Here is a 25,060-nt window from a genome sequence, read left to right on the forward strand (position 1 = left end):
CCATGATGTATGGAAAGCACTTAGTACTGTGCCTGGTACTTTGTTGAAGGGAGGAAATAAGTGTTAGTTAGCTATTGTTGTTATTATCTGTGTATGTGCCATCAGTGAGCAAAGAGTTGGGGACCACAAGAAGTGTTTTGTTGGTCTCTAATTTGGCAATGCTTTCTACGGTTTGTTTGTTTTTTTTTTCAACTGAGATTATTGTTTAAGAAACAACTTCCTTGTTTCATTTCCTTAACTTTCAGCTCTCTATAAGCACTTCCTTCCTTAAGAATTATCATTCTTCTCCTCTCAGGGATCTCTCCATTTGCTAAAGCTACGTCCCTCGCCTGTTTTTCTTTTTCAGTGAATTGCTTGCCCATCTATGCCAATGGACAACTTAGCATTTGAAATGCATGAAGATGCAAAGCAGAATGTTGTTGTCTGTGGGGAAGATGAATACCATATCCAGAATGGTAAGAATGTAAATGGGGACTTAAGTCTTGAGATTAGTTCCCCCCATAACCTTTATGCAGAGCTCAGGAAACAGTCCCTCTTTAGACCAGCTCTCTTCAAGTGACCTTCTTCAGAAAGGTAGCATCTCCTGCTCTGAAATCTCCTGACTTGCCATCTCTCATAAACTCTTAACTTCTTTAGCTATTTAATGGCCCGGCTTTCTATGAATTGTTGTTCATGGCATTAATGAGTTGTTTATTGTTCAATATATTACCCTTATACAATGTTAACTTGAATATGTTGGCAAATGATTATGCTATACAAAATATACCATTTAAGGGCTTCCCTGATGGCGCAGTCGTTGGGAGTCTGCCTGCCGATGCAGGGGACACGGGTTCGTGCCCTGGTCCGGGAAGATCCCACATGCCGCGGAGTGGCTGGGCCCGTGAGCCATGGCCGCTGAGCCTGCGCGTCCGGAGCCTGTGCTCTGCAATGGGAGAGGCCACAACAGTGAGAGGCCCACGTACCAAAAAAAAAAAAAAAAAAAAATACCATTTAAGAATTGATAATTTAAAAAATTTTTATACAGGTTTTAAAGATTACTCTCCATTTAGTTATTACAAAATATTGGCTATATTCCCTGTATTGTACAGTACATCCTTGTAGTCTATCTTACACCCAATAGTTTGTACCTCCCACTGCCCCACCCTACCTTGCCCCCCCCCACTGGTAACCACTAGTTTGTTCTCTATATCTGTGAGTCTGCTTCTTTTTTGTTATGTTGACTAGTTTGTTGTATTTTTTAGATTCTACATATAAGTGATATCATACAGTATTTGTCTTACTTATTTCACTTAGCAATAATGCCCTCCAAGTCCAACCACATTGCTACAAATGGCAAAATTTTATTCCTTTTTATGGTTGAGTAGTATTCCATTGTATATATACCACCTCTTCTTTTTTTTTTTTTTTTTTTTTTTTTTTTTGCGGTATGTGGGCCTCTCACTGTTGTGGCCTCTCCCGTTGCGGAGCACAGGCTCCGGATGCGCAGGCTCAGCAGCCATGGCTCACGGGCCCAGCCGCTCCACGGCATATGGGATCCTCCCAGACCGGGGCACGAACCCGTATCCCCTGCATCGGCAGGCGGACTCTCAACCACTGCGCCACCAGGGAGGCCCCCACCTCTTCTTTATCCATTCATCTGTTGATGGACACTTCCATATCTTGGAAATTGTAAATAATGCTGCTGTGAACACTGGGGTGCATGTACCTCTTTGAATAAGTGTGTTTTTTTTTTATTATTATGTACCTAGGAGTAGAATTGCCAGGTCATATGGTAGTTATATTTCTAGTTTTTTTGAGAAACCTCCATACTTCCACAGTGGCTGCACCAGTTTACATTCCCACCAACATTCCCTTTTCTCCACATCTTCACCAACATTAGTTATTTGTGTTCTTTTGAATATTTAAGAATGTTAAAGTAAGAATGTCTGTTAGAATTATTAGTGATCAAAGATTTGCTTGCTCAGAGAGAAAGACTGGGAACTCAGAGGGCAGTGGAAAAGGAGTCCTGGACGTCATTGCTTATAAACGTCATTTTAGTGGTCAGAGGAGTGAGGGCAAATTGGTCCAAAGGTTAGGGTGTGTATTTTCTTCACAGCTTTCAGTAATGTGGATTGTAACTCAGAAATAATACTGCTGTTTATAGCATATATTTGTGATATGAAACCAGGAAATAGTAACATAGAAATACATGGAAATATTGTGACTTGGAGATGGGTGGTGACTTGGAAGCTCATATAGGTAATACACAGGAGAAAGGGAATTTAATGAAGCTATTTAATGAAGGAGGGAAGGGGAGAGAGAGACAGAGACCTGTCAAGCCCATTGATTACTGATATGTTGCTTATTCCCATGCATGTAGCTGTACATGTAAATGCATTTGTACATTCTGGAACCAAAAAGTTCTTAGAAAATATTACTTATAACCTCTTTGATTTTCAGGTGAAGAAACTGGTGAATAGGGGCTAACTGACTGACTTGGAATGCATTTCATATACAAACTTAACTGGGTACTTAATTTTCTAGTATTATTCTGTGCCCCAGCTCCATATATATATATATTTATTTATTTAAATATTAATTGAGGGATATAGCAAAGTTGGATATAGCAAAGTTGGGGTGTTTACTTAGGGACAAGTGACTGTGAAGCTTTTATTTATTTGGTAGTTGGTTTGTGTGTATGTTTTTTTTTTTTTTTGCAGTTTATTAATTAATTAATTTATTTTTACTGTGTTGGTCTTAGTTTCTATGTGAGGGCTTTCTCTAGTTGCGGCAAGTGGGGGCCACTCTTCATTGCGGTGCGCGGGCCTCTCACTATTGCGGCCTCTCTTGTTGTGGAGCACAGGCTCCAGATGCGCAGGCTCAGTAGTTGTGGCTCACGGGCCTAGTTGCTCTGCGGCATGTGGGATCCTCCCAGACCAGGGCTCGAACCCGTGTCCCCTGCATTAGCAGGCAGATTCTCAACTACTGTGCCACCAGGGAAGCCCTATATTTTTATTTTTATCCTTGTTTATTTGGTTGTCATCTGTGTATATGGGGTGTGTGTGAGTGTGGGGCTGTGCCCCGCAGCCTGCAGTCCTTGCACTTGCCCAGCTGCTAGACTGAAGAGAGAGCCTGAGTCAGCGGCAGAGACATCAGTGATTCACTGGACACGGAAACTTACGAGTCAGAGGCCGAGGTCCTGGAGTGACACCCACCGTGTACGGGCAGGCAGGCAGGACATGACAGCAGTCTTCCCTGCATAGGGGAGGAAGAGGCTATCAATTAGGGGGCATGACATCAAAAGGGCTCCTTGGTTGCCAGGGGGACTTCGGAACACATCTCTGCACAGCTCTTTGGGTTAGCAACCAACGAAAGTGCGGTGATTTCCTGTTGATGACTGAACATACTGGAGCTGGTCTGGTCCCAGGGCTAGAACAATGGTTAGCGGCGGCGGCTGGGGGGGCGGCAATCACGCAAGTGGTTACTGATTAAACTTTCCACTTAGGAGGGGAGGCAGTCATGTGCATAAGTAAGCGTGAGGCAGGGCTGGGGAGGGGGGCAGGGGGTGTACGGAGAGCAAGAGAGCAGCCGTCTTACGGGGCCTGACCATACTGTGAGTGTATGTATGTGTGTATTTATTTACACATGTAGTATTTTACTCAGTATGTTTATCCCACAAATGCATTTTTTTAAATAAAGAGAAAATAAACCAAATTGAGAAAGGAGGCAATATTTCTCATGCATCAAGAGTAGAGAATAGGGGGCTTCCCTGGTGGCGCAGTGGTTGAGAATCTGCCTGCCGATGCAGGGGACGTGGGTTCGTGCCCCGGTCCAGGAAGATCCCACATGCCGTGGAGCAGCTGGGCCCGTGAGCTATGGCCGCTGAGCCTGCGCGTCCGGAGCCTGTGCTCCGCAATGGGAGAGGCCACAACAGTGAGAGGCCCGCGTACCGCAAAAAAAAAAAAAGAGTAGAGAATGGCTTCATAATTTCTCCTAGGAAAGGAAGAGGCAGTGGTCACTGACGAGCGTTTTCCTGGTGTGTCTCTTGGCCTGCACCGTTACCACAGCATCTGGAGTCCTGATTCTCTCCCTGGTTTATGTTAACAACTCTCAGCCCCATTCAGAACCTGGAGCCCCGCCTCTGCAAACAGCAATTCCCATGGTGCAAAAGGCTGTTGATCCCAAATTCAAGTTTCTTAATTATTTACCTAAATCCAAGGTATGGATCACACATATTAGGAAAAAGAATCATCTATTATAAATGGTGATTCCAAAACAAAGTTTCCATTGCTTGTTTTCTAAGCTTTGTTCTCTCTTCATTGGAAGGAAGCAGCTGCGGGCTATTTGGAGGAAGGGAAGTGAGTGATAGAGAAGGGGGAAAGTTGGGTGGATATTGGCTCCAGGCAGAATTTTTCTTTAGTAGATAGTTCTATGTTTGGCTGGAGGGGAGAAGTGCAGGACAGCCCTGTTCTCTTGCCAAGATAGGTGTTCTTTTTTTTTTTTTTTTTGTCCGGTACGCGGGCCTCTTACCATTGTGGCCTCTCCCGCCGCGGAGCACAGGCTCCGGACGCGCAGGCTCAGCGGCCATGGCTCACGGGCCCAGCCGCTCTGCGGCATGTGGGATCTTCCCGGACCGGGGCACGAACCCGTGTCCCCTGCATCGGCAGGCGGACTCTCTCAACCACTGCGCCACCAGGGAAGCCCTAGGTGTTCTGTTTTATGTCAAACAGAGACTGACAGCACTGCATGTACCACGTTGTCTCCTGGAGTCTCGCAGACCTATTCTTTCTCTTCCTTTTAGGGGCTCCAGTACTCACCACACCACCTTGCCTTTTCCGTTGTGCTTCCCGCTTACTCCGTAGGCCATGGTGGCCTCACGTTCCAGGAAATGGCCTCCATGCTGATGATTTGCTTATGGCTTCTCAGGTGTTTGGGTTCCCCGGTGTTGCAATCCAGTGGGCCTGGTACAGGAACAATGCCACAGACTATCTCAGCATTGAAGAAGACGCCTTTGGCAGCAGCCTGAACAGTCAGAGATCACAGATGACTCTGGGGACCCTGAGAATAAAAAGCAGTGGCCTCCGAACACTGCTATCTTGTACAGGTATCACCAGTTTGCCCACGTTCTGCCCTTAAGCATTTGTGCTGTGTGTCCTCAGGCTAGTATTTAGGTTGTTGCAAAACCTACTTAAATAAGTGGTAGACAACATCCAGGCTTTGGCTGTGTACTCAATTAGATTAGTTATCAGTGCCTTGAAGCATTAACCTGTTTGTTTTAATTATTCTTGGCATCACTTTGAACTTCCTCTTCAGTATGAAATCATTTTTCATACATTGTTAAGCTAAGATCACTGTTCCATCTTTTTTTTAAATATATAACTTTATTTATTTATTTATTTTATTTATTTATTTTTGGCTGTGTTGGATCTTCGTTGCTGTGCGCGGGCTTTCTTTAGTTGCGGCGAGCAGGGGCTACTCTTCGTTGCGGTGCATGGGCTTCTCATAACGGTGGCTTCTCTTGTTGCGGAGCATGGGCTCTAGGCGCACGGGCTTCAGTAGTTGTGGCTCTTGGGCTCTAGAGTGCAGGCTCAGTAGTGGTGCATGGGCTTAGTTGCTCTGTGGCCTGTGGGATCTTCCTGGACCAGGGATCGAACCCGTGTCCCCTGCATTGGCAGGCGGATTTTTAACCACTGAGCCACCAGGGAAATCCCCACTGTTCCATCCTTTGAGCCAAAGCTAAAACTGGTAGCTGTGATCTAATGATCAAAGAAACTACAGCTTCCCTCTAAGGAACAAAGCAGTGACTGTAATAATAAACTAGTTTGCTGAGTTCAGCCTGGAGTCTCTGAGATCAGCCAGTTGGATGCCCTTTTGTGGTTTAGACCTTTCAGAATTCTTTGGAAGTGAAATTAGTGTACTTACTTGAATTTCAAATAAGTCATTAATTCTGAAATGTATTTATGGCTTCTGTATTCCAGACACTGGGGAAGCTGTAGTGACTAAGCTCTCATAGAACTTTCAGAGTTTGGTCTTACCCTGATGATCTTATTAATAGATCAGCCAGTTTTTTGTGTGTGACATATTTCTGTTGTTGTTAATAAAACTCCTTTTTTATTCTTGGACAATTCACTTAATTTTAGAATTTACAGCAAGAAGAGAGATTAGAGCTTTATCTATATGAGATTAAACCCTTCTTAGAAGAATACCTGGACACACAGTAAAGCACTATGTTATTCCTATTCCTATTATTATTATCAAAATTGTATGCAGACTTTTTCTTATCTGGTAAATACATATGCCTCTGTATGCATACACACACAAACACATGCAAACACACACATGCATGTGTGTACACATGTGCCTACACATGTGCCTGCAGTCTTTTCAGACTATCAAACTAGCATGAACTTAGAGCTCTAAATGCTCAGTGGGGGTGGTATTGCCCAAAAGGGGGCAAAAACTGGTTGTTAGCAGGATAAAAATATTACTCTTTTTATGTAAAAAGCATAGATGTACATGTAGCACATGAGCAGTATGTGTATGCAGTATACACATCTACAGCACCTCTGTAGTGTTAGCATTTCATAGGGTGGTGATTAGAAAAAAAAGTCTAACGTGGTACCTTAGAAAGGAGGTAATGAAAAAAGGTTGAGGAACATTGCTCTAAAGTAGTGTTGGATGAGCTCTTCCGTTATGTTTCAGGGGACGCATGGATTGGGGCGGTTGATGATGGTGCTGTCGTTACCACGTACAGTGTTACAGCTGGCCAAGTGATCTTCTTCCCTAAAAGCACAGTACACTGGACAGAGAATGTGGGGAGTGAAGACTGCTTTTCTTGCTCTTCTTTTCTACACATCATGAACTTCAAACCCTGGAAGCTGATGATGTAATTTTTTCTATACCTGAGGACATTGCTTCCAGGTCACTTGAGGTCTGTACCACTGCTGAGAACAAATCCCATGAGGGTACAAAGAGGGCATGAATATTCGGGTTTCTAAGGTAGCAGTCAACAAAGTGACATTTGGGTAATGGGCTCAAGAGCATTGAAGTTGAATTGCTCTTTATTTTCCCTTACGAAGGACTGCTATAGGAAGCTACTGTATAGTGAATTGGTAGAAAGGTTATGATATAGTTAATACAAATTACTATAATTTTCATTTCTGAAAAGCCATATGCTCATCCAGGGCCTCGTTGACCGATTGAGGGGAGAGGTAGGGATTGTTATTTAGGATGACTCTCACGTTTTCCAGCCAGGTCCCCTGACTTGAATGTCTGTCTTAAAGAGGTCACTCTATGTTAGAAATTTCAGGAGAGTTTGGGAAGTTAGGATAGTATCTGACAGTATCAGATCAATACCTTGGGGGAACATAGGATGTGGTATTGGCAATTCCTACCACATAAACTTTCTGTGACTATAGAAGGGCTCTGTACCTTACTGGAACTGCATTTGACTCTCCTCTTGTAGTACCATTTTGAAGTAGTTTTATCTTATTTTGTTTTTTAAACTTCATCTGATTTAGGTTCAAAAGAATATCAATTTCCAGGGGGAATAATACAATTGGCACAATATTGGAAAAATAGAAGTGAACTAAGCAACAATGAAAATTTTTTTAGTGAATTCCTGAATCAGGTAATTGAGAAAACTGTTTTGAAATTATTAAAACATTATTTATTTAATTATTATTATTTAATTATTATTAAAATGGATGAAATATGAGATTTAGATTGGATTCATCATTTTTCTGGACAAAGGAAAAGGAAAGAGCTAGTCAAACACTAGTTGGTTTGATCGATGCAAACTATTGATTGAGGCCTCGTGAATTTGGGAGCTTAACTTCTTGGCGTGGGTGGTTACATTAACAAAGAGACTGGATGCTCGTGAGATTTCTCTGTTCATTTCTCTTTTCATTTTCATTTGTTTTAAATGCTCAACTGGCTGTATCGCTTAATGACTAAGAGCACAGCTGTGGCATCAAATTCCCTGATTCAAATCCCAGTTCTGCCACTGGGTGACCCTAGTATACTCAACCAACCTAGATTTTAATTTCATCTCATAAGGTTGGTGGCAACCTTATAAGATTATTATAAGGGACAAGTGACATAATAAATGTAAAGGACATAAAAAATTGCATGTTCTCAGTGAGGGCTTCATAAATATTAGTTATTATTATGATTATATGAATTGTTAAGTTGCTGAGTTGAATGTTGGCTAAATAACTGGATTTCATTTTTCTTTTTCTTTCTCAAGCACAAAAATGCCCTCACTTTGAGTACACTTAGGATTTATAGCAATGGATTAAGATAGCCACATTTTCATTTTAATGCAAATGAAATGGGATATGTAATAAGTGGATGTGCAAAGGTAATTTCTCTGTGAACAGGTTTTTTTTGAACTTTCCTTTTCAGTGCAGAAAGAAGCAAACAGGAGGTACTTCTTTGTTTTGGTTCAGTTGTTGGTAACATAACAGGACTCTGTGCCAATGGCTTTCTGGGCCATTTCCACAGAGGATACCATGCAGGTCCTGCTAGGTAACTTCCAAGTTTGCTCTTAGCATGAGAAGGGGCTAAGAACATTTCAGAACTGATAAAGAGGTTTATCACTAATGGTGAGGGGCTGGAATACCTGCCTACATGTTCAGAGTTTTGCATTCTCGGGTAATGCAAGCATTTAATGTGCTCCACTTTGGGGACCGTGAAATTGGCTGTTTGCCTCTCAGTGTAAGATGAGTTGCGGGGGTGAGGTGTGGAGCACCAGCAGGGTGGCCATATATCCCCATTTATCCAGGATCCTTCTGACACATACCTGTCATCTTGGTGAAGTTATTAATATCACCCCCTTTGATTCTTCAGAAAAACCACACGAAGTAGCATGTTACTACAGGGCTCCTGGGGAGATCTACAGGTAAAATGGGCTTCTCTAGCTTGTACCTGAATCAGTCTTGACAGAAAGAATCAGACCAGACTGAAATTCACCTTTTTTGTCACCCATAGCAAAAGTTTTATGTTTTTAGAAGTGAACGCTTTAATAAATTGGAAAAGGGCATTGTAATCTTCCACAAATTTAATTTCAAGGATCAGATTTTATTTTTGGTGTGCTTTGTGCTCATCTGTGTGCGTTTGTACGCACATTAAGTCTCTAACTCTTTTTTAAAAGACCATTAGGATGCTGCTCTCCCAGAAGGCTGAATTTTCCCAAGCAAGTAGAAAGGAGGGCATAGAGGTGGTAAAACACTGCAATTTAAATCCTCTGCCTAATTAGGGAATGTAATTGATAGCCCTCAATTAGAACATGGTGATTAATGCTCTTTTTGCATGATGTTCTACACTATTGAATTCACTAATGCATTTTGAGGGAATTTACTTTAAATAGAGCATCTTTTAATTTTTGTGGGACTTTGTCTCAGAAACGGGAGAGTTAATGTGAAGGATTGCCTCTTTTCTGCTATTTACCCTCTCTGAGAAGTCCCTTTATAACGATATGCTTTTATCCATCTGTTCTTCACTATGAATACTTATCCTTAATGAATATTTGATTTTATTTGCTTAACTTCAGCATAGTTTTTTCCCCTCCTTAGGTGGGCCTTATCAATGCTCAGTGTACCATAGAGTTTAACATTCACATTGGAGATGTGATATTTTTCCCCACTGGAACCCAGCATTACATTAAGAGTACATGCGATAAGGAATTGCTTCTGGTTCTTGCCTTCAGCACTGGAGACCAGGTGAGAATAAGCCAGTTTAAGAGAGATTGCTGAGTGCCAGTGACGTGCAGAATACTCTGCTAAGCAATGTATCTGCATCATAGGGGGCCCTCAGTGTATGTGTGCTGAATAAATGATTGAATGAATGAACTGGCTGAACGCAAATGTGAAGAGAAGAATCAAATAATCTTTTCATTCAGTTATAAAGGGATCCAATACATCACATTCCCTCTTAATTCCCCCAATTCTCAACCAGCTGAGAAAAAAGACCAAAGAGCAGTATATAGAGATCCAGGAAATCATTTCTATTACTAATCAAGCAGGTATTAGAGAATATGATTAATATCTGTGGGCAAGTGGATTTCCTAATATCTATCTCCAGAAATGGGCTGGCCTTCTGACGTTGAGGTGGGCCCTTGTACTACCTTACAGCGTAGAGAAGCAGAGCATGATTTTTGAAGCTTTGCCCGTTCCCAGACAGAGAGGGAGAAGCTGAAGTGAGCATGGCTAGTTTATTCTTCTGGAATTTACTTGGCAGAGAGAGGAAAAGAAGAGTCTCTTGCATATGAAAAGAAACTTTAGGAGACGTGAAGTAACATTGAGTATGATTGATCAGTGCTACCAAGAAGGAGTAGTGTTCCTTCCCATCATTCTTTGTTTTAAGCAAATCTGATATATCATGATCTGTAGTATAAAACATACATTAAGAGGAATTGTTTATTGTATTACATAGTTGTTTGCTTTTAAAAATTCACCCCAGTGTTCCTTAATTAGATGAATAATGTGTTTGAAAAACAAGAATAAACAGTGGAATTTAGATTTTTGAACAGTCCTTAGGACTAGGTTCCCTGCTGAGACTGGGCGAGAATTATGAGAGTCTGGGTATTCCTGGGGCAAATCCAGGAACAGACAGACATTTCTCTTGGCCATGGTTCTTCCTACATGGAGACCCAACAAGATCTCCAGGGGAGAGCACAGCATGAATTCAGCAGTATCATCTATAGAACCTACGCCATCCTGCTCAGTGGTGCTTATTTCCCATCATGACACTTTCCTTCTTTGAGGGACACTGGAAAATTCCAGCATCTGCTTCTCTGGGTCTCTAAACCTTCCTGGAGGTGCCTGGGATGAGGTTTGTGAAGAGCTCTGTGAGGAGGAGATGCAATGGAAAGCTAGCTGTAGACTCTCGGGGGGAAGAGGGTTCCAGTGTCCCCTGCTGTTGGTGTGGGGCTCACCGCTACTGCCATCCCCTTGGTCATCATTCTCCACAGCTGTTATAAGAACAAATCATGAAGCAAAATGAAATCAAATCAAATATAAATAGGAAAAGAAGGGAAATCTCATTAAAACAGCAAGTTAGAGTTAAAAAAAATTAAGATCAAGAAAAGGGAATTTTAAAACTTAATTAAAGATTAATGTGATGTGAAAGGCTAATACCAACAACTTAAAACTTAAAAATATGAAAGAAGGATAAAAATAACAATTGAAAATTATTAAATACAAGTCAAGAATTAAATATAAATCTTTTGAAAAGAGAATAGAAGTAGAGGTTTTTTGTTTGTTTGTTTGTTTTTTTAATGAAGAGAAGCAATTTAGGGGAGTGATCCACAACAGGGAAGGAAATAATGAATCAGAATTTTGGGTAAGAGGAATTTTTTTTACATCTACCCCCACCGCCAGGAATGTCTGATATGCATCTTGAGGGAGCATAACCCCGACTAACCCAGTAGAAGGGGTATTAGGGGTGTTTCTAACGGGGATTTATTTTGCATAGGGGTATGAAGGGAAAGAGGAAGGAGGAAGAATAAGAGAGAGGCTGAGAGACAGAAACACATGCCTAGAGAGAAACACAGAATGAGACATAGGGACACAGAGAGAGACATACATGCCCAGAGACACACAGAGATAGAGACATAGAGACAGAGATCTACAAAGAGAATGACACAAACACAGAGAAAAAGAGAGAAACAACACAGGTACACAAATAGAAGGAGACATACAGACATAGACACAGAGAGGGACAGAGACCCATAAAGAGACAGAGACACAGAAGGAGAGACACACAGATACACACATACCCAGACACAGACAGACCTATACACAGTGGGGCAGGGAAAGGCAGACATACCTAGAGATACACACACAAAGAGTTAGGAGAGAGATTCAGAGTCACATAAGCTCAGAGACACAGACACAGAGAGAGACAGAAACACAGTGAGAGACACAGAGAGACCCACATACATGCAGAAATTGAGAGGCTGGCTGAGAAAGAGAGGTAGTGTCAAGGGGGAGGGGTGCAGAAAGGACAGTAAGATCGTGATAGAGAGAGGGCACAAGGACAGACAGACAGAGTCAGAGCCAGCCAACTGGACAGCCAGGCCAGTTAGGCAGAGATGAACGACTGTCTCTGGCTGTGCAGGAGGAGGACCACTTACCTGGCAGCCAGGTCAGCCTCCATCATGTACCTGTGGGCATGGAGCTCTGAGAGGCCCTTTTGCCACTAGTCCCTGCTTACAAGTAGACAAAAGGTCTTGCTCCCTCTTTAAAGAGAACTACCTCCCAGTGGGATGGAGGTCCCTTCTAAAGAAAGCTTCAGGGCTTCCCTGGTGGCACAGTGGTTGAGGGTCCGCCTGCCGATGCAGGGGTCACAGGTTCGTGCCCCGGTCCGGGAAGATCCCACAAGCCGCGGAGCGGCTGGGCCCGTGAGCCATGGCCGCTGAGCCTGCATGTCCGGAGCCTGTGCTCTGCAACGGGAGAGGCCTGCGTACCGCAAAAAATAATAATAATAAAAAAAATAAAGCTTCAGATGCCTCAGCATCTCTAGCTATCAGTCAGACTTTCCTTATTCCCAGAGTCGAAATGGTGAGCTCCCCATGGCAAGAGAAGACAAGTGTACAAGGGGACCATTCGCAGGACTTCATAGCTCCTAATGTTACACAGCTATGTACCTACAGTCTTGAAAATGCCTTGATGGCTGTAAGATCTTTGTAGGAACCTGAGTAATTTGGTGCTGATACATCTTCTTTTTGTTTCCACTGTCAGTTGCAAACCCTTGACATGGACGATTATCTCCAGGCCATAGCAGACCACATCCTGGCCCAGCTTTTCTTCAAGCAAAGTGAATTTAAGAAGATCCCCAAATTCAAGGAGGACCAGGCAATCAACCTGCCTTAGATTTGCTGATGATTTCTTATCTATTCTTTGCTCTTCATATGTTATTCTTGCTGTTTTTAAAGAAGGTCCACTTGGCTAATAAGCTTGGAGCTCTTTACAGAGTGATATTGGGAAAGCAGGTGTGAAGCAGCCCTGTGGGCTCATTTAGCTCATAAGATCATAGTCAATTCATGCTAAGGGAACATTTCAGTGTACTCTGTGCAGATTATCTATGGAGGGGATCTGATAAATTAATATATTTTTGTATGGATTTTAGTCACATGTTTATATTTGTTTATTGTCCTTTTGTTACTTCAAATTTATTACTCCAGAGGAAAATCCATTTTTTTTGCATATCACTGAAACTTAGTGCCATGCTTGTATTTTGGTTATTCATCACTGTGGAAGGAAGTAGGGAGATGAGCTTATGTATGTTGTACATACGGAGGCACTGGAACCCGGGTACATCTAACTTTGTCTGGAGAGTTTAGTATAGAACCTTAGGTTAGCCATTCTCAACCCTTTTGTGGACATGAAGATACTTTTTATAAAGCCCAAAATTTCAAGGACTCACTCATACGAGTAGTTGAATATTTATTAGCTGAGAAAATACTTAATGACAAGCTAATTATGAATTCAATACTTTCTTTGAATGTATTTGGATTTTATTAATCACATCATGAACTATTTACATATGAGGAATAGTCATCCCTATGGTTGAGAAGCATGTGTTTTATTTAGTCTGTTGGCTGGGTGTGTATATGAATTTGAGGACTACTTGTCATCACTTGAAAACTGGTAGAGGCTAGTGGTCTCTAAGTTGGGGGTCATTGTCTTAAGTAGAGAAGAATTTGTTCAGATCTAACCTGTGCTTGATTTTTGTTTACAACTTATTTGAATAGGTATTTGGTACCCCTGCATTTTGCTTGGGTATCACCATCAGTTCTGGTATATATAAAACCCAGTCAGTACAGACACTTTTTAATGCCTTGAACCACCACCCTCTTTCAGTTATATTTCCCTGACACATAATGGAATTTTTAGATATCTTAGGATGTTTGTTCTTAACCTAAAAATAAATCTGTATTTCTCTCTCTCTCTCTCTCTCTCTCTCCTCTCTCTCTCTCTCTCTGTCTCTCTTTCTCTGTGTTTCTCTCTCTTCTAGATAACTAGCTCTATTGACTATATAGAAGACAATGAGAATTAGGAATGACTCGCTTTTGGTGTGGAGAAGTAGCCATCTACATAACATACATAATCAGGTCATAAAAGGCCTGTCATTCCTTGAAACCACCTTACTGTGTATTTACCTTATTGCCATTTTCCAGGAGAGCCAGCTGAGATCAGAGCTTGGTAGCAAAAGGAATTTTGTGGTGGTGGTATAGTTTTGAAGAGACCTTGTAGGGGATGCGTCACCATCCAGGAGGAGGAACATGATGCAGGGAACAGCACAGGACAATAGGTATATGAAAGGTGGATGTCCAAATAGAGGGGAATTGGTCATAAAAGGAAATGGCAATGTGTGTAGACATATTTTATTTGCAAATTTTGTTTTACTTTGGAAAATTTTTAATATACTATGAACTAGTTCATAATCCATTTTCTTGTATCAGGAAGTATTATATCAGATTACTATGTGGTCATTTAATAAAGATTTTGTGTATCTTTGCATATTATCTTCTCATTTAATTTTAAGTGAAACCTGTTTTTATGGTTTTATGAATTTGAAGCATAATGGATTCCCTCTATGCCTCCTTGAAATATGATATATCATCATCTAAAGAAAATATGTTACGGTGTTGGAACTTTCTGGGTTTCCTGATAATAATATACTGGAAGCCTGACTTAGGTTTCCAGCCTACTATGTATTTAAAAAAGAAAAAATGTTAAAGATAAATAATCTAATGAAGACATGTCAATTGGAATATTGTTGGTATGTTATTTTAAGGGTTTTTTTTTTTTTGGCTGCACCACTCGGCTTGTGGAATCTTATTACTTCCCTGACCAGGAATTGAACCCAGGGTCACGGCAGTGAAAGCACCGAGTCCTAACCACTGGACTGCGAGGGAATTCCCCAGGACGGGGAATAGATAGATATGTTCTTAATTTTCACTTGGTTGCTCTAATTTCAGTCTTTTTCCCTCCTTGGAAAGCTGATTTCTAGTTTTCATACCATTTTATTCTTTAGGGTAACTTCATCCATTATACTCAAGTGCTTTTAGGCTTTTTGGTATTTCTACTTTATTTATTACCAAATCAATAGATTGAAGAGTGAATTGCTCAATCAGACTGATTATTTGTCATCATTCAGGCAAAACCCAGACATTTAACTGAAAACCTCCTTTAAAACTGAACCTACCTTAACCACTTTATATGCAGTCTATAACGCAGCCACATTTGATTCATTTGAAATGGTATGAATTGTACATAAAAAGTTCTTAAATCTCAAAAAAAATCTTTAGAACTTTTTAACAGCAGCTTTGAATAACTGAATGGAATGAATGAATTTGGCTAGAGGAACTACAAGGTTAGGTAAACACCACTGAATGTTCCTTATTGCTTCTACATAGTGCAAGGTAGTGTAAAAAGTTTCTTTGTTCATATTCTCATCCTTTCCTATGAAGAGTAATCAGGCTGCTTTTTATTGTCCAACCAATTTAGGAAAAGGAAAATAGTTACTTTTACTATGTAACTCGATATCTAATGACCGTAATTTATCAGCGGTTGAAAGTGATTTTCAACAGTATAGTATTATTACTTTATTTTTTTAACATCTTTATTAGAGTATAATTGCTTTACAGTGTTATGTTAGTTTCTGCTGTATAAAAGTGAATCAGCTATATGCATACGTATATCCCCATATCCCCTCCCTCTCGCGTCTCCCTCCCACCCTCCCTATCCCACCCCTCTAGGAGGTCACAAAGCACCGAGCCGATCTCCCTGTGCCATGCAACTGCTTCCCACTGGCTATCTATTTTATATTTGGTAGTGTATATATGTCAATGCTACTCTCTCACTTCGTCCCAGCTTACCCTTGCTCCTACCCGTGTCCTCAAGTCCATTCTCTACATCTGTGTCTTTTTTCCTGTCCTGCCCTTAGGTTCATCAGAACCTTTTTTTTTTCTTTTAGAATCCATATATATGTGTTAGCATACAGTATTTGTTTTTCTCTTGCTGACTTACTTCACTCTGTATGACAGACTCTAGGTCCATCCACCTCACAACAAATACCTCAGTTTCGTTTCTTTTTATGGCTGAGTAATATTCCATTGTATATATGTGCCACATCTTCTTTATCCATTCATCTGTCGATGGACACTTAGGTTGCTTCCATGTCCTGGCTATTGTAAATAGTGCTGCAGTGAACATTGTGGTACATGACTCTTTTTGAATTATGGTTTTCTCAGGGTATATGCCCAGTAGTGGGATTGCTGGGTCGTATGGTAGTTCTACTTTTAGTTTTTAAGGAGCCTCCATACTGTTCTCCATAGCTCAATTCCTAATGACCGTAATTTATCAATGGTTGAAAGTGATTTTCAACTGTATAGTATTATTACTTTTAAAAAAACCAAAGAAAAGAAAGAAAGAAAGAAAAAAGGCCACGGTGATTTTACGTTATAATTAGAAGTTACAAGTGGTGTTTCTTCATGCTTTGCACTCACCATAGCTTCATGAAACTCATATGTTCACTTTGGAACACTGTTCCTTTGAACAGAATAGTAAGATACTGGAGAGTCCAGAAAAGAATAGTAATGCTGAAGAGATGAAAAACTGTGTTTTATTCACTGAACTTAAATTGGAACTGTTTGGAAAAAAGAAAGGATGACGTAGAACGATGAGGTTGTACAGCTGGTAGAGGCCACGTATCATGTGGTCTCAATGCTTTAATTTGCAGAAATACAAAGTGAGACCTGAGAAGGGTAAGCTACCCAGATTGCAAGTGAGGTATTTGAGACCAAAGTCCAGATCTTCTGAGGTGCTTCCCACCTCCTGTGTAGAGTTATGTGATTACTGTCTTCACGTATATAAACGAGTCCTCCACCTGAAGCAGAACTCTACACAAGAAAATGTACCATATTCAAATGGGAGAGGCGGCTTCTGTTCACCCACACATCACCAGCCCCAGTGCCAGCACTGCTTCTCCTTTTCTGAGCCTCCCACGTGCCAGATGCCCAGCCCCAGCTGCTTCTGTAAAGAGGTGATCAGAGCCTCCTGACATCACAGGTCACTGTTCCTATCTAGCCAAGTATTCTCTGCTTGCGTTTTCATTTTAAATTTTTATTAACAATTTTTTTACACTGCCAAGATGTACCTAGCATAAAATTCACCACTTTAAGTGTACAATTCAGTGGTAGTAAGGATATTCACATTGTTATGCAGCCATCACCACTGTCCACTTCCAGAACTTTTTCGTCATTCCAAACAGAAACACAATACCTATTAAACAATAACTCCCCAGTCCCCTCTCCCCACAGCTTTTGGTAACCTTTATTTTATTTTCTGTCTATGAATTTGTCCCTTCTAGGTACCTCATATAAGTGGAATCATACACTATTACTCCATGCTTATTTTTATGACTTTTTACTCATTTTCAAAAATTATGCCTTTACTGTGTGCTTATTATTGTGCTAGTATACAGAAGAGACATAAAAAAGATGTGGCCTCAAAAAATTTATAATTTAAATGTTTCTTATTCAGTTCTATATTTCTCTTCCCTCCCCACCCCTGTATGAACCCAGCCCTTATCATGAACATTCAAAAGAATATTTATTCATCCAGACTATATTAAGGAGTACATAGTAGCAAGATGAAAAGAGCTACAAAGGTGAGTATACACTGTGGGTTCATATTTCCAGAGAAGGCAACACTCAATCCCTTTGGTGGTTCCCATTCCACTGTCCTAACAGTTCTTGGTCCTCAGATTTTTCATAACTCATAAAATCGCTTTTCCCCTACTTTTTTTGAGGACAGGACCTCATTCTAGCCCCTGAAGTTTAAACATCCAGGCAAGAGTGAGTTCTGGGTTTTTTTTTTTTTTTTTTTTTTTAAACATTAACAAGAAACCCCAGTGGCCTCAGCAGGTGTTGTTTACATCTCTTCTCTTGGTTCAGGAATGCCCAACTTTATTCTACTGGCAGTAAATCTATTGTTTTAGTATCTTAGCCTGTTGAATTCAGATTCTTCCTTGGTTCAGAGTGTGGCGTAGCTCTTGCTGAAAGGGAGCAAGCTTTGATATGCAGGCTAAATGGATATTGTACCAGGTGGGCCCGTTGTAGTGAGTGGGGGCCTGGACTCGTGGAATGTCAGCCAAGGCATTAGCACACATTCCAAAAGCCTACTTTGGATGTAGGGTCAATGAAGATATTTAAGAAATTTAAAACCATCACCTAGAAAAAAATTTGCAAAGGAAAGAGTAGCATCTTTTTTTTTTTTTTTTTTTTTTGTCTTTTCAGGAAATTGCACAATTCAGAGGCAGAGTTTTTAATTTGTTTTTGTTTGGTGTTAAGCATGCAGTATGCTGTAGCTGTTAGTGAGTGTCAAGAATAAATTAAATAAAAAAATAGAGCAATTACTAGTAAAGTTGGTCTCAAGTGATTCACGCAGAGCCTTTAAATGTCTCCTGTGCCTTGATAACTTTTCCTCTAGAATCAGCACTGCTCAGATGATTATTGTCCTGGGAGACAATTTTGTCTCTCTTGTTAAGGAGTTATAGATAGTAGAACCAAGAAGAAGAAACTTCTATCAACCAGGATGGATTGTCCTTCAAAATTTGTCCTTCCTACAACATTTCTCTAATGTTGTAAAGTAAACCATTGGAGATGGGTTTACAAGTTTATAGTTCTATAAACTTATATAGTAGATATATAGTTCTATATCTACTATAGTTTATAGTATGGGAAGGTGTTCTTAAATACACAGCTACAGAACAGAGAGAAGCAGGAACACATACAAGATAAGGGAAACCTATGATTAATTGTTGTTTTAAAATATCATGACTTAGGGCTGGAGTAGAATTCTTGAATTTCCTTCCCATGAGATATCTTCAATTTTCTCTTAAAATATTTGCTTTGGGATGGGATTCTTTTCTAACCGGACACTATCTACTTCAGCCCATGTTTTTAGCTACCACCCCTTAGGTTTTTAACTTTTAGCTCCTCACTGAAATATAGCATACATGGAGAAAAGTGTCCAAGCACAACTGTACAGCTTGGTGATTTTATAAAGTGATTTTATAAAGCTTGGTGATTTTACAATTGATTTTATAAAGATTTTTTCCCCAGATCTCTTTGCAGTATGAAATTTATAATAGTAGCTCTGTAATTTTATAGGTCGTCTTTTTACTAAGTACTTGTCAATTCATTCATTTTCATGCACTATGCAGAAGTAAAGCCAATAGCTGTCTGAATGTGTCAACTTCAAATACTAGTGCATTATCAAGAAAATCAATACGATGTTTCAACACTCTTCCAACTTATTCTTCTGACCTCAAAGGCAGAGAATATTCACTGGAATGAAGTCAACTTAGATTCTTAGGCCACAGCCAAAGTGCTTATATTGATAAAATGAAGACAAGAGAATTGTGCATTTCTTTTCTGATGTTTCTTTTCTGATGTTTCTTTACATATTTATGATCACCGTTTGCAGCACTGGGAAAAATGTAGGAGGAAGTGGGAGGAAGCAGTGTAATGGTTGCTGTGGTTTTAGATGCTAAGGGAGTTACAGACTCTCCTGTAACTCTGCACTTACTGCAGGAAGTGGTGTCAGGGTGGTGGAATATGGTACAGGGGGTGGTGAATCCTTTTGGCAGGTCCCTTCTTATAGTCCTTGATACTGGCTGCCTATTTGGGAAAGTCATCTAGAGACAACAGCTCATTTGGAGAGGCCCCCTCTGTACTCCTCTGCTTGGGGCATGAGAACCATTTCGATTTGCAAAATAAAATGTTGAGAATTCTGTATATGTAGGCACTTGAAATTCCCTAAACCCAAAAAATGTGAAGGTCAAATAGAATAGGAGACTCACCTTTTGAAGCCTCAGTACAAAATATGCATGGAAAATTTGAACTTATTTTGTATTAAGTATTTTGGGACAGTCGCTGGTAAGGGCAGTGTGATCTGAATGATGAGCCAGATGTAGGGCTGAGGCTCCAACCATCAGTCATGCATCCACAATAGGCATGTAAGAAATTAACATTAACTTGAATTAGTATTTGAAGGCTTTCCTCAAAGTACCTTTGTTTAAAGGAGAGAAAAACCCCATCCATTAAGTGTCACAGGCCAGATTACTCTGTCACCTGCTATGGCATCTCCATAACTGTCTGGAATGCCACATAGCTTGTTACTTTGTTTTGGAGAATTCCTACTTTGGTAACCATACTTCCTTTGTCAAAGGCCCCCATGTGCTGCTGTATTCTCTGCCTTCCTGATCCTTACCATTGCTTGACTTCACCCTACCGCCATATACACGAAGGCTGTAAACAGAAAAAGAGACCTTCAGAGCTGGGAAGGGACCAGCTAGTCCAGTAATTCCAAGCTGTGCTCCTACAGTGCCCTAAGCGGCCTACACAGAGTTGGGACTTAGAGCTGAGGAGAGCCAAACTAGGGGTGCTTAATGCTCCTACCAGCCTTCACCCTGCCCTGCTTCAAACAAAACAGAAAAAGATTTGAAACAGAGTTACATAGTCTATTCACTTTCCTTTCCAGGTAAGGAAATTGGAATCTGAAGAGTTGACTTCCTAGATACAAAGCACATCAGTGTGGCAGTGACAAAACTGCTCTAGAAATGGAGGATTTCTGGGAACTGCAAGTCCAGCCCTCACATGTGAAGGACGGAGTTAAAGGGCAACGTAAACCTTCCGAGACTGAACTGGGAAGAAATAGAAAATATGAACAGACCAATTAAGAGCACTGAATTGAAACTGTGATTAAAAATCTTCCAACAAACAAAAGCCCAGGACCAGATGGCTTCACAGGTGAATTCTATCAAACATTTAGAGAAGAGCTAACACCTGTCCTTCTCAAACTCTTCCAAAATATAGCAGAGGGAGGAACACTCCCAAACTCATTCTACGAGGCCACCATCACCTTGATACCAAAACCAGACAAGGATGTCACAAAGAGAAAACTACAGGCCAACATCACCGATGAACATAGATGCAAAAATCCTCAACAAAATACTAGTAAACAGAATCCAACAGCACATTAAAAGGATCATACACCATGATCAAGTGGGGTTTATCCTAGGAATGCAAGGATTCTTCAATACATGCAAATCAATCAGTGTGATACACCATATTAACAAATTGAAGGAGAAAAACCATATGATCATCTCAATAGATGCAGAGAAAGCTTTCTACAAAATTCAACACCCATTTATGATAAAAATCCTCCAGAGAGTAGGCATAGAGGGAATTTACCTCAACATAATAAAGGCCATATATGACAAACCCACAGCCAACATCATCCTCAATGGTGAAAAACTGAAACCATTTCCACTAAGATCAGGAACAAGACAAGGTTGCCCACTCTCACCACTATTATTCAACATAGTTTTGGAAGTTTTAGCCACAGCAATCAGAGAAGAAGAAGAAATAAAAGGAATCCAAACCGAAAAAGAAGAAGTAAAGCTGACACTGCTTGCAGATGACATGATACTATACATACAGAATCCTAAAGATGCTACCAGAAAACTACTAGAACTAATCAATGAATTTGGTAAAGTTGCAGGATACAAAATTAATGCACAGAAATCTCTTGCATTCCTATACACTAATAATGAAAAATCTGAAAGTGAAATTAAGAAAACACTCCCATTTACCATTGCAACAAAAAGAATAAAATATCTAGGAATAAACCTACCTAAGGAGACAAAGACCTGTATGCAGAAAATTATAAGACACTGATGAAAGAAATGAAAGGTGATACAAATAGATGGAGAGACATACCATGTTCTTGTATTGGAAGAATCAACATTGTGTAAATGACTATACTACCGAAAGCAATCTACAGATTCAATGCAATTCCTATCAAACTACCACTGGCATTTTTCACAGAACTATAACAAAAATATTCACAATTTGTATGGAAACACAAAAGACCACAAATAGCTAAAGCAATCTTGAGAAAGAAAAACAGAGCTGGAGGAATCAGGCTCCCTGACTTCTGACTCTACTACAAAGCTACAGTAATCAAGAGAGTATGATACTAGCACAAAAACAAAAATATAGATCAATGGAACAGGATAGAAAGCCCAGAGATAAACCCACGACATATGATCACCTTTTCTTTGATAAAGGAGGCAAGAATATACAGTGGAGAAAAGACAGCCTCTTCAGTAAGTGATGCTGGGAAAACTGGACAGCTACATGTAAAAGAAGGAAATTAGAACACTCCCTAACACCATACACAAAAATAAACTCAAAATGGATTAAAGACTTAAATGTAAGGCCAGACACTATCAAACTCTTAGAGGAAAACATAGGCAGAACACTCTATGACATAAATCACAGCAATATCCTTTTTGACCCACCTCCTAGAGAAATGGAAATAACAAAAATAAACAAATGGGACCTAATGAAACTTAAAAGCTTTTGCACAACAAAGGAAACCATAAACAAGACAAAAAGACAACCCTCAGAATGGGAGAAAATATTTGCAAATGAAGCAACTGACAAAGGATTAATCTCCAAAAGTTACAAGCAGCTCATGCAGCTCAATATCCAAAAAACAAACAACCCAATCCAAAAATGGGAAGAAGACCTAAATAGATATTTCTCCAAAGAAGATATACAGATTGCCAACAAACACATGAAAGAACGCTCAACATCATTAATCATTAGAGAAACGCAAATCAAAACTACAATGAGATATCATCTCACACCAGTCAGAATGGCCATCATCAAAAAATCTAGAAACAATAAATGCTGGAGAGGGTGTGGAGAAAAGGGAACACTCTTGCACCATTGGTGGGAATGTAAATTGATACAGCCACTATGGAGAACAGTATGGAGGTTCCTTAAAAAACTAAAAATAGAACTACCATATGACCCAGCAATTCCACTAGTGGGCATATACCCTGAGAAAACCATAATTCAAAAAGAGTCATGTACCACAATGTTCACTGCAGCTCTATTTACAATAGCCAGGACATGGAAGCAACCTAAGTGTCCATCAACAGATGAATGGATAAAGAAGATGTGGCACATGTATCCAATGGAATATTACTCAGCCATAAAAAGAAAGGAAATTGAGTTATTTGTAGTGAGGTGGATGGACCTAGAGTCTGTCATACAGTGTGAAGTAAGAAAGAGAAAAATAAATACCATATGCTAGCACATATATATGGAATCTAAAAGAAAAAGAAAAAAAAGGTCATGAAGAACCTAGGGGCTACACAGGAATAAAGACACAGACCTACTAGAGAATGGACTTGAGGATACGGGGAGAGGGAAGGGTAAGCTGGGACAAAGTGACAAAATGGCATGGACATATATACACTACCAAATGTAAAATAAATATCTAGTGGGAAGCAGCCGCATAGCACAGGGACATCAGCTCGGTGCTTTGTGACCACCTAGGGGGTGGGATAGGGAGAGTGGGAGGGAGGGAGGTGCAAGAGGGAAGAGATATGGGGATATATGTATACGTATAACTGATTCACTTTGTTATAAAGCAGAAACTAACGCACCATTATAAAGCAATTATACTCCAAGATGTTAAAAAAAAATAAAGGGGAAACTAACTTTGTAAAGCTTTGATTTCATTCAGAGATTTTAACTTTTCTAAGGATGTGCTTGCCACCTTCTTTAGATTCTTGGTTTCTGGTACACAGCTTTGGAGAATTGTACGTGCTGTTTCAGGAAAAAAATTCAATAGCAGCTTTCAGCTAGTGCTTCTCGTGCCAATGTGAGGCTAAACACAGGGAACTATGGTGAAGACTGTGGTTTCTAAGGCTTATCTTAGTCCAAACCTCCCTTCCCACACTTTAGAGAAGGCCACGATGAAATGATAAACATGCCTAATCCATGTCCCATAGTTCCTGGATGGCAGCTTGACTTGCGATAGTGCTTGAGACCCTTATTGTTATTGGCCCCCCGCCTAAATCCATCTCCCCTTTAGACCCTCCCTCTCCAACTCCAGACTATTATCAACTGTCTACTTGACATTTCCACTTGCTTGTCTAATAAACACCTCAGACTTAACATGACAAAAGGTGAATTTCTGGTCTTCTCCCCAAACCAGCTGCACCCCAGCATTTTTCACCCTGGATAATGGCAACTCTATCCTTCTGATTACTCAGGCCAAGACCCTCAGGGTCATCCTTGCCTCCTCTCTGTCTCACATCCTCCATCCACTGGATCTGACCAGTTCTCACTCCCTCCACTGCTATCACCTCAGGCTGAGCCACTATCATCTCCTCTCCTGTTTTGCTTCAGGATCTTCTTAACCTGGCTTCTTTCTGCCTCTGAATCCCACTTTCAGTCTATTCTAACAAAGTGGTCAGAGAGGTCCTTTTTATAAGTAAGTCAGATCATGTCATCCTTTCTTCAGAACACTCCAATGACTCCCCATTTCACTCAGAAATTAAAAGATCTGCCTTCTTTATTCCCCACCCTCTTCCATATCCCATTGATCCAAGTCACACCCTTCCAAGCCACCCCCAAGTCCCTCCATGCCCTTCCTCTTCCACGGTCACCCCCTCCATGCCTCACCCCCATAACTTCTCTGGCCTCATCGCTACTACTACTCTTGAGCCTCCCCATCACTCCACTCCGGCCACACCAGCCTCTGAGCTGAGCCTCAAACTCCCTTGGTGTGCTTCTGAATTAGGCAATTTAACCAGTGGTCCTCCTCTGCATGGATCACTATAGCCTGATTTCTAACTCCCTTACAGCTTCAGGGCTTTGCTCCAGTGTCCCTTTCTCAATAATCATCCTAGCTAAATCATCAGGGAAATATAAATAAAAACCACAATGAGATATCACCTCATACCTGTCAGAATGGCCATCATCAAAAAGAACACAAATAACAAACATTGGTGAGGGTGTGGAGAAAAGGGAACCCTCTACACTGTTCGTGGGAATGTAAATTGGTGCAGCCACTGTGAAAAATACTATGGAGGTTTCTCAAAAAACTAAAAATAGAAGTACCATATGACCCTGGAATTCCACTCTTGGTGATACATCCAAGAAAAACAAAAACACTAATTCAAAAAGATACATGCACCCCAA

At 40.5% G+C, this 25,060-nt stretch overlaps 1 protein-coding gene across 1 annotated transcript; it reads left to right on the forward strand.

Annotated features, from left to right (window-relative positions):
* Positions 1-370: 370 nt before the first annotated feature.
* LOC307062483 (uncharacterized protein) lies at positions 371-12,854 on the forward strand (the record flags this gene model as incomplete). The annotated part of the gene is given in 11 exon segments (XM_079718190.1): positions 371-418; positions 420-455; positions 3,977-4,198; positions 4,906-5,083; positions 6,652-6,807; positions 6,810-6,944; positions 7,500-7,609; positions 8,228-8,281; positions 8,285-8,341; positions 9,555-9,701; positions 12,723-12,854. Coding segments are annotated over 11 exon segments (1,275 nt in total).
* Positions 12,855-25,060: the final 12,206 nt, after the last annotated feature.

This window comes from Hyperoodon ampullatus, assembly GCF_949752795.1.
Source record: "Hyperoodon ampullatus genome assembly, chromosome: 13".
Classification (NCBI taxonomy): domain Eukaryota; kingdom Metazoa; phylum Chordata; class Mammalia; order Artiodactyla; family Ziphiidae; genus Hyperoodon; species Hyperoodon ampullatus.